The sequence below is a fragment of the Xenopus laevis genome, chromosome 3S (assembly GCF_017654675.1).
Source record: "Xenopus laevis strain J_2021 chromosome 3S, Xenopus_laevis_v10.1, whole genome shotgun sequence".
Lineage (NCBI taxonomy): Eukaryota > Metazoa > Chordata > Amphibia > Anura > Pipidae > Xenopus > Xenopus laevis.
The window spans coordinates 5,977,170-5,995,570 of record NC_054376.1 but is presented as its reverse complement, the minus strand read 5'-3'; the positions used below and the strand labels follow the sequence as shown (position 1 = coordinate 5,995,570).

Genomic DNA, 18,401 nt, shown 5'->3' with positions numbered 1-18,401 from the left:
AAGAAGTGATTTATTGATGGGTGACTAAATCCCCCCGAATCTTCGGGTGTGCTCTTATCCTAAGAAAATCATGTACACATTACGAAGTCGCCTGAAGTTTCATTGTGAGAAGGTACGGGCTGGCAATCTGTGGGTTCTGGCAAATGCCAGAGGGGCTGCTTAAAGTCCCATATAAAGTCAGTATTTATTGGGCTGTTTGGGCTTCAATGTGGGCTGATTGGGCCTCTGTGTACCTAAAATGCCTGGGCCTATTTTAATTCTCAGTCCGGACCTGGACTTTGGAAAAGGAATGGAAGCGCACCTATTGCCAACCCGCCGCCGATTTACCTTCTTCAAAACACATCAGTTAATAGAGCTGCTCCAGCAGAATTCTGCACTGAAATCCCTTTCTCAAAACAGCAAACAGATATTCTTTTTATATATAATTTTGAAATCTGACATGGGGCTAGACATATTGTCAGTTTCCCTTCTGCCCCCAGTCATGTGACTTGTGCTCTGATAAACTTCAGTCACTCTTCAACACATGACCAGGCAAAATGACATGAGATGATGGTGCCTACACACCAATATTAAAAATAAAAAAAAAATACACTTGTTGGTTCAGGAGGATTGCTCCGTGGTGCTCGCTGGAAGAAATTCCTGGTGAAAGGATGGGTCATAGTCTCTGAGGGGTACCCATGTAATTGTAGGCTGTAGCCTCAACCCAATCCCTCCATTCCATCAGTGGGAGATGGGCTCTAAGTGAGTTGAGCCATTTGGTAAGTGTCGAGGGGAGAGTGTGCCATGAGCATACACTTTCCAGCATCGAACAACAAGGTTCAGAAAAGATCTTTACGTGATTACCCAGTGAGCCACAATGGAATGATACAGTAGTTCTGCCTATATTGGATCATAATGGGCAGAGCACAATGTGAGGTGATTCACTTTCATGGAAGGTTTAAACCAGTAATCCCCAACCGGTGGCTTGTGAGGAACCCATTAAATGTTGCTCCCAGTGGCCACAAAGCAGGTGTTTAGTTTTGAATTCCAGGCTTGGAGGCAAGTTTTAGTTGCATAAAAACCATGTATAATGCCAAACAGATCCTCTTGTAGGCTTCCAGTCCTCACGGGGGCTACCAATAGCCAATCACAGCCCATAATTGGCAGGAACTTTTTTTTTTTTTGCATGCTTTTTGTTGCTCTCTATATTTTGAATGTGGCTTGCTGGGTAAAAAAAAAAAAAAGAATGGTTGGAGACCTCTGGTTAACACCCTCCTCTCATTTTATACCCTTTAAGGGTTACTTTCGTGGAAAAATTATTTTTCTTTCAAAAGGCATCAGTTTTGCTCTAGCAGAATTCTGCACTGAAATCCGTTTCGCAAAAGAGCAAACAGATTTTTTTTTATATTTAATTTACATATTGTCAGTTTCACAGCTGCCCCCAGTTATGTGACTGTTAAACTTCAGCCACTCTTTACTGCTGTACTGCAAGTTGGAGTGATATTACTGCGCCCCCCCCCCCCCCCAGAAGCTGATCAGCAGAACAATGGAAAGGTAACCAGATAACAGCTGCCTGGTAGATCTAAGAACAGCACTCAATAGTAAAATCCAGGTCCCACTGAGACACATTCAGTTACATTGAGTAGGAGAAACAACAGCCTGTCAGAAAGCAGTTCCATCCTAAAGTGCTGGCTCTTTCTGAAAGCACATGACCAGGCAAAATGACCTGAGATGCACCTACACACCAATATTACAACTAAATACACTTGCTGGTTCAGGAATGACATTTTATATTCTAGAGTGAATTATTTGCAGTGTAAACAGTGTCATTTAGAAATAAAAACGACAGAATCCCTTTAATAATGTCTGAACACAATAATTGATGTACTTGTAGCATAAGAGCTTTATTTTTCCATCAGAGTGCAGCATTCTGTGACAGCTCTGCAGAATACATTGGAGATGTCTAATACATTTTAATATCCGATAATGACAATGTTGCAGATACTGAAGTTTTTTGTGACTCTCTCATGCCCTTTCCGCTCTGATTTCTGACTTGTATTTCAATCTCTTGCAGGGTGTGAAGCCCGCCAGCTTCGATAAAGTTGCAATTCCGGAAGTGAAAGAAATCATCGAAGGATGCATTCAACAAAACAAGGACGAAAGGTGAAAACTCTCATGGTGTTGTATAACGGTCTCCCTCATTACTTGTGTCTGCTCTGGGGCCTTTGTATAACATTAGAGAAATGTGTTTTATCTCTTTGTGTTCCTTTAGCTTGAAAACAGATATATTGGTCCAAGGTGAAGCTTAAAGGACAAGAAAGGAATATTTAATCAGGGGTGCTAAAAGTTAGGCACCACCAAGTGATTGTATATACCTACTTCACACCTACTATCAGAAAACTGCACCGGCCCGGGGTTCTCCCAACGAGCACCACGGAACGATCGGCTTCCTTCTCTCTTCAAATTTCCCGGGGCAGACGCATGCTCAGTAGAATGAAATAGTCGACTTCGTCGTTAAAGTTCGGCTTTTTCGCTGTACTGCACATGTGCAGCCGCAAGAAGAAAGAGGAAGCCAAAAGCCTATCGCTCTGTGGTGCTCGTAGGAATAACCCTGAGCCTTTCCTTCTCCTTTAAAGGAGAAGTAAAGCCTAACTATAGAAATATTGTACATTATGTTTTGTGCTTCTGTACCAGCCCAAGGCAACTACAGCCCTTTAGAAGAAAAGATCTGTGTCTCCAAAGATGCCCCAGTAGCTCCCCATCTTCTTTTCTGCTGATTCACTGCACATGCTCTGTGCTGCTGTCACTTACTGAGCTTAGGGAGCCACTCACAATATACAGTACACATAGAATAGAAATGTCACAATATAATACTACATGGCAGCACAGAAACCAGTGCAATTAGCATCAGAATTGAATAATCAGCAAACCTGTAGCATCAGCTTATATTACAGCCAGGGAAGCTCATTTTCTGCTGGATAATTAGTGACGAGCCCTAAGCTTAGCTTCTCAACAGCCAATCAGAGCCCACTGAGCATGTGAGTGTCACAGACACTTTCCAAGATGGTGACCCCCTGTGACAAGTTTGAAGTCCTGGATCATTGCTGCTATTGACAAGCTCAAACTTTAGGCTGGTGCCGTAAGTTCTTTATATAAAGTATGGCATTTTTAGCCATATTAATGTTTAGCGTTTAGTTCTCCTTTAAAGAGCACATCAACCCCAGAGTAAAATGTTACTTGACCAAAGAGAGAGTAATTCTAAGCAACTTTCCTATATATGTTTATTGCACAGTGACAGTTGCTACTAAGTCGGGTGCTATTAAAACCTGGGCTTTATCAGTGGTTGGGATCTTCACTAGTGATCACAACCACTAATAATCCCATGGTCTGATGTTTTCAGTGAGGTTGGGACTCAAAACTGTTTTCTAAGCAGAATTGTTGACTCAAGTATTTGTTTGATGTATTTAATTTTTAATTTGCAACTGTATCTATATGTCTGGATAGATATACCATTAAGGACCTTCTGAACCATGCCTTTTTCCAAGAAGAAACTGGGGTTCGGGTGGAACTGGCAGAGGAAGACAATGGGGAAAAGATTGCTATCAAGCTTTGGCTGCGTATTGAGGATATCAAGAAGCTCAAGGGCAAATACAAGGACAATGAAGCCATTGAGTTCTCTTTTGACCTGGAGAAAGATGTTCCGGAGGACGTGGCACTGGAAATGGTGAGTACCATAAATGAGCTTGAGCCAAAAACAGGTACAGTAATTGGCTGAGCGATGAAGCAAGGGAACCATAACTTTTGCATTGTTGTGCAGTGTGGGGAGAAGGAATGATCTAGTTATTTCAAGTATTCACTTCTCGTTTTACTGTGTAGAACAACCCTAAGGCAAATGGGCTTTTTGATCAACGTTACTTGAACCAGTGGTCAAAAAGTTATGTCTTTATCGTTAAAGGGGAACTACCGTGAATATGAAAATTTAATATAAGCTTCATCAATCTAACTAAATAACTACCTTTTGCACCAATTTTGCATGTAGAGAGACATGATGTCTGGTGAGTTTTTAATAGAGTGAGCTCTAATACATCTTCTAGGCAAAAGGAGCCCCCCTATAAGATATATAGGATCTAACTGTCCGTGAATATCTGATACCCAACTGCTGCATGAAGAGAGAATGAAGAGAAAAAGATGTTGAGAGAGGAATAGTGAAGATAAACTTGATTATTTCAGAAACAGTACAGAAGTTTTAATTGATTGTAACTTTCTAAATACAGTCAATTCGATTGATAAACCGTTTCTGAAATAATCAAGTTTATGTTCACTATCCCTCTCTCAGCATCTGTTTCTCTTCATTCTCTCTTCATGCAGCAGTTGGGTGTCAGATGAATGATCCAATATATCTTATAGGGGGGCTCCTTTCCTAGCAGATGAATTAGAGCTCACTCAAATAACTGATTCCAGTACAAACAAAATCTAACAAAATAACTGCCTTTTGCACAAATTCTGCATGTAGAGAGACATGATGTCTGGTGAGTTTAATAGAGTGAGCTCTAATACATCTGCTAGGCAAAAGGAGCCCCCCTATAATATATATTGGATCTAACTCTCAATGATTATCTGACACCCAACTGCTGCATGAAGAGAGAATGAAGAGAAACAGGTACTGAGAGAGGGATAGTGAAGATAAACTTGATTATTTCAGAACCAGTACAGAATTTTTAATTGATTGTATTTAGAAAGTTTCTTATTTCAGTATGATGAAGCTTATATTAAACTTTAATTTCCGCGATAGTTCCCCTTTAATGATACGGCCTAGCATTCTAAAATGAGGAGTATGTGCAGGGAAAGAGGAAAAACTTATTTTATGAATAAAAACATGCAACTGCCGAGGGTTAACTTCCAACATTTTGAAGTGTTTATTCAATTTCTGTTCAGTTTGGAATGACAATAGTCTTATTTCCACGGTGAATGATTGTGGCACTTTAATACCTAGAAAGTGTTGCTTGTTTGTCTGTGCTCTTGTCTGAGTATACATTTGAATGCTCTAGGTGGATTCGGGTTATGTCTGTGACGGAGACCACAAGACAATGGCAAAGGCAATCAAAGACAGGGTGTCCCTGATCAAACGCAAGCGGGAACAGAGGCAGCAAGTGCGGGAAAGGCAGGAAAAGAGAAAACAGGAGGAGATTAGTCAACAGCAGCAACAACAAGCTGATCTTCAGCCTCAGAGTCCTCCTCAAGGCTCAGTCAAACCATCAGCTGGCACAGTTACCTCTGGCACACAAGTGGAACCCGAGGAGCCGGAAGCTGATCAGCATCTCCAGTACCAGCAGCCAAACGTATCCGTCACATGTGAGTGTATAAAATGGTATAACACAAATAGATTGCAAACATTGGTGCGGGTGCCCAGCAGTTCTACTCAGGAGCTTCAGGGCCATAAGTTGGGGGGAACCATGATAGAATTTTTTGTGTCCTGATTTAATTTAGCAAGGAGGTCCCTAGTGATGAAACTCAAAGGAGAACTAAAGCCTAACTAAAGACATAGCTAGAAATGTTGTACATGATGTTTTGTGCTTCTGTACCAGCCCAAGGCAACCACAGCCCTTTAGCAGTAAAGATCTGTGTCTCCAAAGATGCCCCAGTAGCTCCCCATCTTCTTTTCTGCTGATTCACTGCACATGCTCTGTGCTGCTGTCACTTACTAAGCTCAGGGACCCACTCACAATATCCAGTACACATAGAATAGAAATGTCACAATATAAGGCTGATTAGTAATTAATACACATAATTACTACATGGCAGCACAGAAACCAGTGCAATTAGCATCAGAATTGAATAATCAGCAAACCTGTAGCATCAGCTTATATTACAGCCAGGGAAGCTCATTTTCTGCTGGATAATTAGTGACGAGCCCTAAGCTTAGCTTCTCAACAGCCAATCAGAGCCCACTGAGCATGTGAGTGTCACAGACACTTTCCAAGATGGTGACCCCCTGTGACAAGTTTGAAGTCCTGGATCATTGCTGCTATTGACAAGCTCAAACTTTAGCCTCGTGCAATAAGTTCACTATATAAAATGTGCCATTTTTAGTTCTCCCGTAAGGCCATTGGTTGTCTAACTAAAGATGCCAGTGGGAGTTTAAAAATATGTTAAGCAGATAATTTGCCGTTTAAAAGGTGTTCTCATTATTTAATGTGTCTCCCTGTCTCTTTGTCTTTCTTTCTATCTCTTTGTTCAATATCAGCTGATGGAACGCTTGACAGTGGTCAGGGATCATCGATGTATTCTGAATCTCATGCTGGAAGCCAGCAGCCAATCGCCTTTGCTTCTCAGCCAGATCCAAGCTTGGTGCCTGGGTACAGCACTCCAACTATCCAACCCCCTGCCCAGTATGGTGGCTACACGGCTCCCGTGGTGGTAAGAAAAACGACCTTCCTCTGGATTAGATCATATACAAGCTTTGCAAGATGGAATTGCTTCAGAGTGGCCGCTACTAAGTACAGGGTCAACCAATCATTTGGGGCCTAAATATAGCGCAGTGGTAAATGGAAACTTGCCAGTAAATCAGGTGCATAACGATGGGTCATTAATGCTAATTAGATATTGTATATGCTGTGGATGGGGAAAGTAAAGCCATGGTAAGAAATAAGGAGGTCTGTTTGAAACACTTTGCAGTTCTAAATATAACTCGATGCATTTTAATTGGGTAGCATGGTAAATTTTACAAAACAAATACCCTGAGTATTGCTGCCTATATTTGTAGAGAAAAGTTCACTGCACTGATATCAGACCTCAACAGCCTGTGATGGAAATTTATTAAAATCCAGCAACCCTTGATCTATGCAAAGCTATTTAAATTTTAACCTTAAGGGTCAGGGCACACTCAGGGAGATGAGTCGCCCAGCTACAAATCTCCTCTTCTTTTGAGCAACAAATCTCCTCTTCTTTAGGCCGACAAATCTCCTCTTCTTTAGGCCGACAAATCTCCTCTTCTTTGGGGCGACAAATCTCCTCTTCTTTGGGGCGACAAATCTCCTCTTCTTTGGGGCGACAAATCTCCACTTCATTAGGCCGACAAATCTCCTCTTCTTTGGGGCGACAAATCTCCTCTTCTTTGGGGCGACAAATCTCCTCTTCTTTGGGGCGACAAATCTCCTCTTCATTAGGCCGACAAATCTCCTCTTCTTTGGGGCGACAAATCTCCTCTTCTTTAGGCCGACAAATCTCCTCTTCTTTGGGGCGACAAATCTCCTCTTCTTTGAGGCGACAAATCTCCTCTTCTTTAGGCCGACAAATCTCCTCTTCTTTGGGGCGACAAATCTCCCCTTCTTTGGGGCGACAGATCTCCTCTTCATTAGGCCGACAAATCTCCTCTTCTTTGGGGCAACAAATCTCCTCTTCTTTGGGGCGACAAATCTCCTCTTCATTAGGCCGACAAATCTCCTCTTCTTTGGGGCGACAAATCTCCTCTTCTTTGGGGCGACAAATCTCCTCTTCTTTAGGCCGACAAATCTCCTCTTCTTTAGGCCGACAAGTCTCCTCTTCTTTGGGGCGACAAATCTCCTCTTCTTTTGGCGACAAATCTCCTCTTCTTTAGGCCGACAAATCTCCTCTTCTTTAGGCCGACAAATCTCCTCTTCTTTGGGGCGACAAATCTCCTCTTCTTTGGGGCGACAAATCTCCTCTTCATTAGGCCGACAAATCTCCTCTTCTTTGGGGCAACAAATCTCCTCTTCTTTGGGGCGACAAATCTCCTCTTCATTAGGCCGACAAATCTCCTCTTCTTTGGGGCGACAAATCTCCTCTTCTTTGGGGCGACAAATCTCCTCTTCTTTGGGGCGACAAATCTCCTCTTCTTTGGGGCGACAAATCTCCTCTTCTTTGGGGCGACAAATCTCCTCTTCATTAGGCCGACAAATCTCCTCTTCTTTGGGGCAACAAATCTCCTCTTCTTTGGGGCGACAAATCTCCTCTTCATTAGGCCGACAAATCTCCTCTTCTTTGGGGCGACAAATCTCCTCTTCTTTGGGGCGACAAATCTCCTCTTCTTTAGGCCGACAAATCTCCTCTTCTTTAGGCCGACAAATCTCCTCTTCTTTGGGGCGACAAATCTCCTCTTCTTTAGGCCGACAAGTCTCCTCTTCTTTGGGGCGACAAATCTCCTCTTCTTTTGGCGACAAATCTCCTCTTCTTTTGGGCGACAAATCTCCTTTTCTTCGCGGCAAATAATCTCCATGAACTGCCTCCCGCCGGCTAGAATGGAAGTTGCTGGCGGGATGGTGCTTCGTTTTCCGAAGTCATCTGAGGTTGCCTCACAAGGAAACTTCAGGCGACTTACATTTTAGCCGACGGGAAGGCATTTCGGGAGATTAGTTGCCCCGAAGAAGAGGAGATTTATCACCAGGCTACTTGAATCTGCCTGTGTGCCCTGACCCTTAATGGATACTGTCATGAAAGCATGCATTTTTCAAAATGTATTAGTTAATAGTGCTGCTCAAGCAGAATTCTGCGGTGCAAAAGAGCAAACTTTTTTTTTTTATATTTCAATTTCAATTTGACATGGGCCTAGACATATTGTCAGTTTCCCAGGTGCCCTCTGTCGTGACTTGTGCTCTGATAAACTTCTTTACTGCTGCACTGCAATTTGGAGTGATATCACCCCCCCCTCCCCAGCACCCTAACAGAACAATGGGAAGGTAACCAGATATCAGCTCCCTAATAGATATAATAACAATACTCAGTAGTAAAAATTAGTTACATTGAGTAGGAGAAACAACAGCCTGCCAGAAAGCAGTTCCATCCTAAAGTGCTGGCTCTTTCTGAAATCACATGACCAGGCAAAATGACCTGAGATGCACCTACACACCAATATTACAACTAAATACACTTGCTGGTTGAGGAATGAGATTTTATATTGTAGAGTGAATTATTTTCAGTGTAAACTGTGTCATTTAGAAATAAAAGCTACCCCTTAAAAATAATGACCGAATCCCTTTAATATAAATAGCTTTTATATCTGTCATTTCACATGTACTGAGACATTTAGTAGGTTATAGATTAATCTCAACTTGTGGTTTGTCAGAGTAAAGTGCATTGTAATAAGTACACAAGTTTCGATGAAAAGCAAAACTTTAAAAGTTGATATCACTGATTTTAGTTATGTGCTATAGGCAGCCCGAATATACAATTTTAATCTGCTTAACATGGGTTGAAAACTATACCTAGGCATATATTGCTGAGGGTATATATGTGTATATGTGTGTGTGTATATAAATATATGTATATATGTATATGTGTATATGTGTATATGTGTATATATGTATATGTGTATATATGTATATGTATATATATATATGTATGTTTATATTTAACAGAAGTGTTACAAAGCACAATTTTGCTTATAGAATGGTGCATGATGGATTCTGTTCCGTCTTTCTTTTATTTTGTACCTGATCCAGTGTGTACCTTGTTACCCTCCAGAGCATGTACGCTGAGCCTCCTTTTGTGTTTTTTTTTATTGTTTTGTTTAATTATTTAGTTTCTTTGGGAAGGTTATGACATCCTAAGACTTTTTTTTTTTTTTTTTTTTTTTTACAAGAACAAATGATTTAACCATAATATTGTAGAATCTATTCTCTTCTTCAGATGTTGTGTCTTTAACCCTATTGCTGCTAGAAATTCTTGTATCTTCTACAGCATCCTTTTTATTTTGCAAACTTGTCTCTGGGCCTGCTGGGACATTGTGTCCTTTTAGGGCAGAGACACACGCTCAGATTTGGGGAGATTTAGGCGCTCCGTGATTAATTGCTTTTTCTTCGGGGCGACTAATCTCCCTGATCTGTCTTTCCCTGGCAGATTTACATTCTAGTTGGCGGGAAGGCAGTTTGGGGAGATTAGTCTCCCGAAGAACAGGAGATTTGGCGACTAATCTCCCCGAATCTGAGTGTGTGTCTCCCCCCTAATGTGTAACCACCAAACTTCTTGTTTACCCACCAGCCAATCATTAAGCTCAGAAAGGATACAATTCTCCTTAGTGGACTTCATAGAGTTTCCTTTCTCTATCCTGCCAATCCCCTAGCACAGGTTTGAAGATAGAGATTTTTAACGTTGTCATTTCTATTACCCAAGAGTAAAGGTGACCATAGACTTTAAAATGACGATCTTTCCTGGAAAAGACGTTTCCAGGAAAGAGCGTTTGTTTCAATACACACACGTGTAGAGCTGAATCGTCATATATACATATAGAAACAATAGAATTCTACCTGGATCTGACGATTCAGCACTAACAATGGCTGATGTTCAGTTGCCTTCAAAGGCGCCCAATCAAACTTTTTCCAGCCAGCCCGAAACATGAGCCGATCGATATTCTGCCGATATTGGTTGGCTCGTCTCCCACCGTACATGCACCGAATATTGCAGGAAAAACTTGTTTTATACAATATTATCGGTGCATCTACATTATTTATTTTCTTTTTATTCCAAGATATTAAGGGATACATGTGCTGTTAATATGAATGAATTTTGTTCCAACAGCGCCACCTGCTGGTCAGTTTCTGACCAGTCTGACCACCAAGTAGTCAAGGAAGTTGTCAGGAGAAAGAAAGAGGCTGCTCTGATGTTCTTCTGCTTAGGAAAGATTTGAGAAAGGTTTCTAATTGTTTTCCTAAGCAGAAGAACATCAGTGACATCATTTTTTTTTTTTTTTACAGAATTATGTACTTGACTTGTAATTGATCAGGATATTCTTCTTCACCTTTGGATGACTTTAGCAGCGCTCCTCTCTGTAATTAAAGTGATAGGACATTTTAAAATATGAATGAACATTAAAAGTTACCTATAGATGCTTATTTTTGAATTCAAGCCTTAGAGGCACGTTTTGGTTGCACAAGAACTAGGTGTAATGTCAAGTAGAGCCTCCTGTAGGCTGCCAGTCCATATAGGATCTACCAAATAGCCAATCACAGCCCTTATTTGGCACCCCCAGGACATTCTTCATGCTTGTATTTTACATTTGAATGTGGCTCATGGGTAAAAAAAAAAAATGTTGGGGACCCATGATGATATGGAATCATTTAATTAAGAAATGTATGATAATATTATTTAGTCATCTGAATCATGGGATGCTTCGGATCTTCATATAATATTCTGTTTTTGAAGCTTCAACAAACAGCAGCTGCATCAGAAAACCTGCAGAAAACTAATAGTGAAATCCCTGCTACGGACTTTATACCGTTTAAAGGAACCTTTCTCTTAACAGTACTACTTTATTAACTCTTAAAATAACAGCTCTCAAATCTATAAACTGTGCTGGAACTATGCCCCCCATATCCTTCCCATACATTTCTATGTTGGCCCGAGGCTAGACATTCTGTTTCATTTTCATTTTGTTTTCCTTACATTTGTTTTCACATTTTAGTTACGTGTTTTGATTTGTTTTTCTCTTCTGTAGCCTCATCGAGGTCGTAGCATGTCTGTATGTGTTCCCATCCTTTCCTCTGCTACCCCACTCCTTTCCGTTGTAACCCCCGGTGCTTCACGGCTCCCCTTCCCCATTGCAGTCTGCCCCTGCCTCCCTGCTCCGGGCAACTCCTGAAGAATCCTTTGCCGAAAAGCTTTCCAAGGCTCTAGAGCAGTGATCCCCAACCAGTAGCTCGTGAGTAACATGTTACTCTCCAACCCCTTGAATGTTGCTCTCAGTGGCCTCAAAGCAGGTGTTCATTTTTGAATTCCAAGCTTGAAAGCAAGTTTTAATTGCATAAAAATTAAGTATAGTGCCAAGTAGAGCCTCCTGTAGGCTGCCAGTCCAAATAGGGGCTACCAAATAGCCAATCACAGCCCTTATTTGGCACCCCAAGGGACTTTTTCATGCTTGTGTTGCTCCCCAACTCTTTTTACATTTGATTGTGGCTAACGGGTAAAAAAGGTTGGCGACCCCTGCTCTAGAGAGTCTACTGCCCATGCGCTCTTCCAGCAATGCCGCTGCAGCCTGCCTACCCTCTATACTGTAAGTTCCCATTAAAGATGTACAAAAGTGGGGCATTGCTAACTGGCCAAATGAATACAGCTTGGATGTTGAGAAGGAAGGTTAAACATTACTGGAAAAATTGTCCCAGGCCTTTAAATCACTATATGCCAGTGAGTATTAGCTGCCCCAACACAGAATCAAGGGAACAAATTGTATTCCCACAATATGCCAGTAAGGGCAAATACATAGTAGGAGGGTATCCCAGGGCCTATTTCATTTATGATAACCCCAGTATTGATTTCATCTATGATAGATAGTAAAATGTATTGCAGGATAAAGCAATGTATATTTCATATTAAGCCCCCAGAATACATTGTAGCTGAAATACAGGACCAGTTTCATGTGTAATAGCCCCCATACACATGGCAGCATAAATGCAGTGCCAGTTTCAACCCCAGAATATAATTTAGGATCAGTATATCGACAGTGTAGATTACCTCTGTCCTTTGTGCGGTAGAAAATACATTGTTGTTGATTTGAGATGGCATTTCCCCCCCCCCCCTCTACCTCTAATGAAACTGTAGTTTGAACTATAGCCAAACAGTCTTTTTGTTCCGCAAGTAAGAACTATAGGAGTCAATGCTCCAGCCTCCCCAAGCCTCCATTAAAGTCTGCCTCTAATGAAACTGTAGTTTGAGCTATAGCTGAAGTCTTTTTGTTCTGCAAGTAAGAGCTATAGGAGTCAATGCACCAGCCTCCCCAAGCCTTCATTAAAGACTGCCTCTAATGAAACTGTAGTTTGAACTATAGCTGAACAGTCTTTTTGTTCCGCAAGTAAGAGCTATAGGAGTCAATGCTCCAGCCTTCCCACGCCTCCATTAAAGTCTGCCTCTAATGAAACTGTAGTTTGAGCTAAATCTGAACAGTCTTTTTGTTCAGCAATTAAGAGTTATAGGAGTCAATGCTCCAGCCTCCCCAAACCTTCATTAAAGTCTGCCTCTAAAGAAACTGTAGTTTGAGCTATAGCTGAAGTTTTTTTGTTCAGCAATTAAGAGCTATAGGAGTCAATGCTCCAGCCTCCCCAAACCTTCATTAAAGACTGCCTCTAATGAAACTGTAGTTTGAACTATAGCTGAACAGTCTTTTTGTTCTGCAAGTAAGAGCTGTATGAGTCCATGCTCCAGCCTCCCCAAGCCTCCATTAAAGTCTGCCTCTAATGAAACTGTAGTTTGAGCTATAGCTGAAGTTTTTTTGTTCAGCAATTAAGAGCTATAGGAGTCAATGCTCCAGCCTCCCCAAACCTTCATTAAAGACTGCCTCTAATGAAACTGTAGTTTGAACTATAGCTGAACAGTCTTTTTGTTCTGCAAGTAAGAGCTGTATGAGTCCATGCTCCAGCCTCCCCAAGCCTCCATTAAAGTCTGCCTCTAATGAAACTGTAGTTTGAGCTATAGCTGAAGTTTTTTTGTTCAGCAATTAAGAGCTATAGGAGTCAATCCTCAAGCCTCCATTAAAGACTGTCTCTAAAAGAAACTGTATTTTTTACTATAGCTGAACAGTCTTTTTGTTCCGTAAGTAAGAACTGTATGAGTCAATGCTCCAGTAACGCCATGGCACCGCTCCTCCAGATTTTTCATGCAAGTCCCTCTGTGGGTTTTTTTTTTTAGAGGCCTTAGTATATGAAGGATCAAATTCTTCTGGTTGTGGAGCCTATCCACCACCTCGGCCATGGCAATTTAGGCTTCTATAAGCACAAGTTCATTTATCCTCACAATATGTGGTTGTGGTTAGATAACTACATAGGTATTGGAGAAAAAAACAAAAAAACTCGGAATTACAGCTGATGCCTCCTCAATGTAACCTCTTGGCTCCTCACAGCACATCTTTAATGAGCTGTTGCTTGTTGTCCCTGTTTGTCAGCAGACATTCTATAACTGCCGTTGTGGGTTTGTCTACAAACTTGTAGCACTGTATATGTTTGTTCTTGTTCTCTAAATGTCTCACTTCCTTATCTCGTTCATAATGCAGCCGCAGTCCATGGTAAATTCAGCACTCCCAGACTCTCCGCTTTTTTTCCCGACCATTCATGAACGCTCCATATCTTTCTCTCCGCCACCTACTGGCTTGTCTCCAAAGGTGCCTGCAGTGCAGCGACGCAAGAGCACCTCGTTCTTGGAGTCCCAAAGCCGCCATGGGCTAACCCAGATTAGGGCACTTGGGCAAGAATCCCATCTACCAGCTGATGAGACCCAATGCTGGAGGGCAGATGATATGGGTAAAGCATCTCTCCGAACAGCTCCGGAAGTTGTTCATAAGCATCAAAACTATGATGTGATGATGTTTCCTGACTCAAGACAATCTTCAATAATTCCAAATGAAACTCTCCTAAGACCTGTGGAAGCGGTTTATCTAGCCAACCTACCCTCACAGGAGACCTACAGCAACATGGCTGCACCTGAGCAAATGGAAGGCCACAAGCTGACCCAGCTTGGCTCATTTTATGATTATAAGACTGGGCAAACCTACATAGCACGACCCCTACAAAGCCTAAGACTGGAACCTGGTGTAAATCAGCCGTCAGCTTTGGGTAGCGTATCAGCCCCAGTCTCCTCAGACTCGCACGTCCGGTTTCACCAGGTGTTTGTGCCCCAGTCTGCTCCTCCGGTGCTTACTCAAAGCCATGGAGGCCACCCGGGGTGTATGTTTGAGTTCCACATGCATGCCTCTGGGTCTGTTCCCGGAGAAGCGACCGTTTACTTGCCGCACAGAGTTTATTGCCCCCGCCGTAGCTCTATGGACTTTAATCCAGAAGAACTGCACCAGGGTTCTACACAGCAGGGCCGCCTCCAAACTGTCACTGAAGAGCAGTGCAACCATAATGGGCTGGAGCAACTGCCGCCTTTTATAGGAATCATCACATGCAACCGACCAGAGAGCAGTCCTGACTATTCCAGCGATTCCTCCCAAAGGAATTCCTCCGACCTGGATTATCTCTCTCCTCCTCTGGCCGGTGCCTTCAGCTCCGATATCTCCGTGACTTCTAAGCAAAAAATGTTGCAGGATTCGCAGATTTTCTTTTGTCTCTCACAGTCTGGAACTACTTCTTATGCTGGACCGCAAGCTTTGCACAGCCAACAGGTCATTATCGGAGATTTCACTATTTAAGCCCTTCTTCAGTTTCAGCCCAGTCAGCCGAAATGTAATCGCAATATGGCTACTTTCCTGCAGTCATCTGGGGATGGGCTTGTGGCCCTTGAATGGATCAAATTTTTATCTGTGATGTGTGAAAGGCTCTAATGTTAATGCATGCCTTGCCTTAAAATCTAGTCTAGTCTTGTCAAGTCTTTTCATCAGCCATTGACATAGAATAAGAAACACAACAAAACCAAATGCTATCTTCTTTTCTTTTTGTTGGTCAGTCCTTCGGTGTCATTACTTTATCCATAGAACACCTAGTGTTTTCTTATACACCTCATATTGCTTCTTATTTTTGCCATTCAAAGTTTGGGGGCACTGCCCAATACATTTGTTGGAGAGCTTGGTGTAACTAGTATTACATTTAATGATTTGTTTATTAGTGATTACAGGATCCAACTTAGAGCAAATGTTGAAGAGTAATGAGGAGGCAGGCTTTTATATCTCTCTAGTCAAGCTGTTGAGCCGCCACTCAAGTGATTTTGTTGTTCCTATACGTAGCACAATGGCCAACTGAGGGTTTAGGTTATCCTGCGTCTGCTGTTGGACAAAGTTCTTTTAGAAAACACAAACATATTTAAAGAGTTTGATGTACAGTAGGTTGTTGTAGGCTTTTTGATTGCCAGATGCTGCTTGATAATTTTATTCCACTCTCTACTTCTTTCTCTAGCCACTAATATCATCTGGACAACCACCCACCACATCCATGGGGATCAGCACTCAGCCTGTTCCACACACTCAGGTATAGTGAAGACCTTGTTGTCTCTAAACCTTGAATGCCCCAATATCAGCGTTGGGCTGGCGGGTCATAGGCCCACTGGGACTTCCATCACAGGGGCCCCCCGCCTCTGCCGTGATTCCCCTACAAACACCCCCCCCCAATCGCACCTTGGCCCTGGTGCATACCTGTCCTGTAGTTGTGGCGCGATCGGGCCCAGAGGGGAATTGTGATTGAGGGGGGTCTGTAGGGGAATTACGGCAAAGTCAGGGGTCCCCTGTGGTGGAAGCCCCAGTGGGCCATCAACCTGCCAATCCTAAGGGAAGGGGGCAGGGGGAACCCCCTCTCTAACCCCAAACAGCAGTTGCCACGTGTCTCTTTTCTGATAAGGGGCTGCCATACTGTGTATAGTAAGGGAGATGAGGGGGCAACGCGGGCTGGCAGGGCCCACCTTTTTTTATCCGGTGTCCCTCCAGCCCAGTCCAACCCTGCCAATATAGAGTACCCAGATTGTCTTTGCTAACCTTCCGACAATATGAAATGCATAAAAGGTATTCGATGAGTATAACCGGAGTATTCAGACAATTGTCCAATGCAGTTTTTGTCGTAAAATCTCCATCTCCAGAATGCGGTGCATCATCAGCCGTCTCTGCATCCAGCTCCGCAGTACCAAGTGCAGCAGCCACTGCCTTCTGTGGTATCGAGTATAGTGGCCCCGGCACAACCGGTGATTAACCAAACGCACGCTGCTCAGCCAGGCACCCAGGTGAGATTCCACAGCAGGTAACCCAAAAGAAAGGCTATGAGGTCTAATGCTCAGATAATAAAGTTAAGCTCAGTTTGAATTTGAACACCTTTGACATTTCAAGTCAACGCACGCAAGTTTGTATTTAACACAGTAGACATTTTGAAAATTCCATGTGCAGCCCACCATGTTGCTACAATCATGGGTCTGATCTGAATTTTGTAAACTGTCGTTTTGAGAGCCGCAGATTGATGTGTTTGTAAGTAGAAAGTATAGTATCTGTTGATGCAGTTTGATGGTTAATGTGCAAGACCTCAAGTAGGGTCTAAGGAAGTTAACCTCTTTTACTTCCTTTGTTCTTATCACCCACATGGACACTTTACCACAACGCTGCTCCCTTCCCCACCAATGAATCCTATTCCTGTCACTAGGAGGCACTTCGGGCTTTTTCCAACATCTGTCTCTTCTTAATTTATTTGGAATGAAGAACCTGCCGTCAGTAGCCTGCTAAACCCAACCCACAGTTGCATGGTTGCCTTTTCCTCGGTTCTTTCCCCTCCTGGCCCTAACTACAGTGCCATTTGTTCCTCGTGTTCTGCTCCCAACTCCCAGTGACTCTGGATACTCATGCCCTCGTTAATTGCATGTCTTAATTAAACTGACTTTCTGTTATGTTTTTATTTTCAAATTATTTTCAATCCCTGCTTTCTGAACCCTGCTTGCTAAAATCATCTGTACTTTTCTTTACCCATTCTTACATTGCCAGCTCCCGGTCTCCCAGCCTTTGCCCGCTGCTCAAGGAGAACCTCAGATTCCTGTTCCATCAGTTCTTGCTCCCCTGCCTGTTCCAACAGTGCCAGCCTCTCTCCCACCTCATTTGCTCTCCTTGGCACAACCTTTGCTTGTCATTCCTCAGTATGCTGCCCCACAGTTGCCGTTAACAGTGCCACCCCCGGTGGTGCCAACAGGATTCCCTTCCCTCCCCATCACCATAACCCCAAGTATTGGACAGACTGTACCAGGAATACTCCCACCCTTAGTATCTCCAGTCCTGCCACCTGAGCAGGCAGTGTTATTTCCCACTCACACCCCTACTGTTACTCTCCAGCCTTTGGCTCCAATCCCCACACCAACTCTGTGCCCTGCGACTCAGCCTGTTGGATTACCTGCCACTCTGGGGAAAGCATCTGAGCTCTTGGTTCCTCCAGGAGATACTTCTTACCAGGTACTTCAGTGGTGTGCCCTTGTGCCAGGCTGGTATCTTATAGTCCCTTATGCAGTCTTGCTTTTTACATATAGGGTGCCCATAGGGTTGCCACCTGGCCGGTATTTTACCAGCTTGGCTGGTAAAAATTATGGTTGATCCCAATGTTATTAATAAGGAAAAAAAGAAAAATATATAGGAAGGCCGGTATTTTTTTTTTTCAGAAAAGATGGCAACCCTAGGTGCCCAATGGATCACTTAATGATAAGCAGTTTCAGTATATGTTTAAAGAAACGGTAACACCAAGAAAATTAACGTGACAATATAATGTAGTTCTGCCCTACACTGGGAATACTGGTGTGTTTGCTTCAGAAACCCTACTATAGTTTATATAAACAAGCTGCTGTGTAGCCATGGGGGCAGCCATTCAAGCACAGGATACACAGTAGATAACAGATAAGTACTACTATAGTTTATATAAACAAGCTGCTGTGTAGCCATGGGGACAGCCATTCAAGCACAGGATACACAGTAGATAACAGATAAGTACTACTATAGTTTATATAAACAAGCTGCTGTGTAGCTATGGGAGCAG

General features: G+C 42.7%; 2 protein-coding genes across 14 annotated transcripts in view; both read left to right on the top strand.

Annotated features, from left to right (window-relative positions):
- The window catches only part of wnk1.S (WNK lysine deficient protein kinase 1 S homeolog), a 120,069-nt gene that overhangs the window by 73,372 nt on the left and 28,296 nt on the right, over window positions 1-18,401 (top strand). For 10 of the 13 annotated variants that reach the window (XM_041587933.1, XM_041587936.1, XM_041587934.1 and 7 more), the window contains 7 exons: window positions 2,054-2,142; window positions 3,484-3,703; window positions 5,028-5,331; window positions 6,224-6,396; window positions 15,810-15,881; window positions 16,483-16,623; window positions 17,369-17,827. In XM_041587933.1, coding sequence (XP_041443867.1) covers window positions 2,054-2,142; window positions 3,484-3,703; window positions 5,028-5,331; window positions 6,224-6,396; window positions 15,810-15,881; window positions 16,483-16,623; window positions 17,369-17,827 — 1,458 coding nt within the window. The remainder of the gene's footprint in view (window positions 1-2,053; window positions 2,143-3,483; window positions 3,704-5,027; window positions 5,332-6,223; window positions 6,397-15,809; window positions 15,882-16,482; window positions 16,624-17,368; window positions 17,828-18,401) is intronic. The other 3 variants (XM_041587941.1, XM_041587940.1, XM_041587945.1) reach the window with 1 other exon arrangement.
- Window positions 11,872-15,803, top strand: LOC121402093. Its single transcript, XM_041587946.1, has one exon. It carries the CDS (start codon window positions 13,940-13,942, stop codon window positions 15,107-15,109), a length of 1,170 nt encoding a protein of 389 aa, XP_041443880.1. The 5' UTR covers window positions 11,872-13,939; the 3' UTR covers window positions 15,110-15,803.

What these genes read in the sequence shown, in the direction of transcription:
- LOC121402093 (XM_041587946.1), top strand. Translation starts at nt 13,940, where the DNA reads ATGTCTCACTTCCTTATCTCGTTCATAATGCAGCCGCAGTCCATGGTA.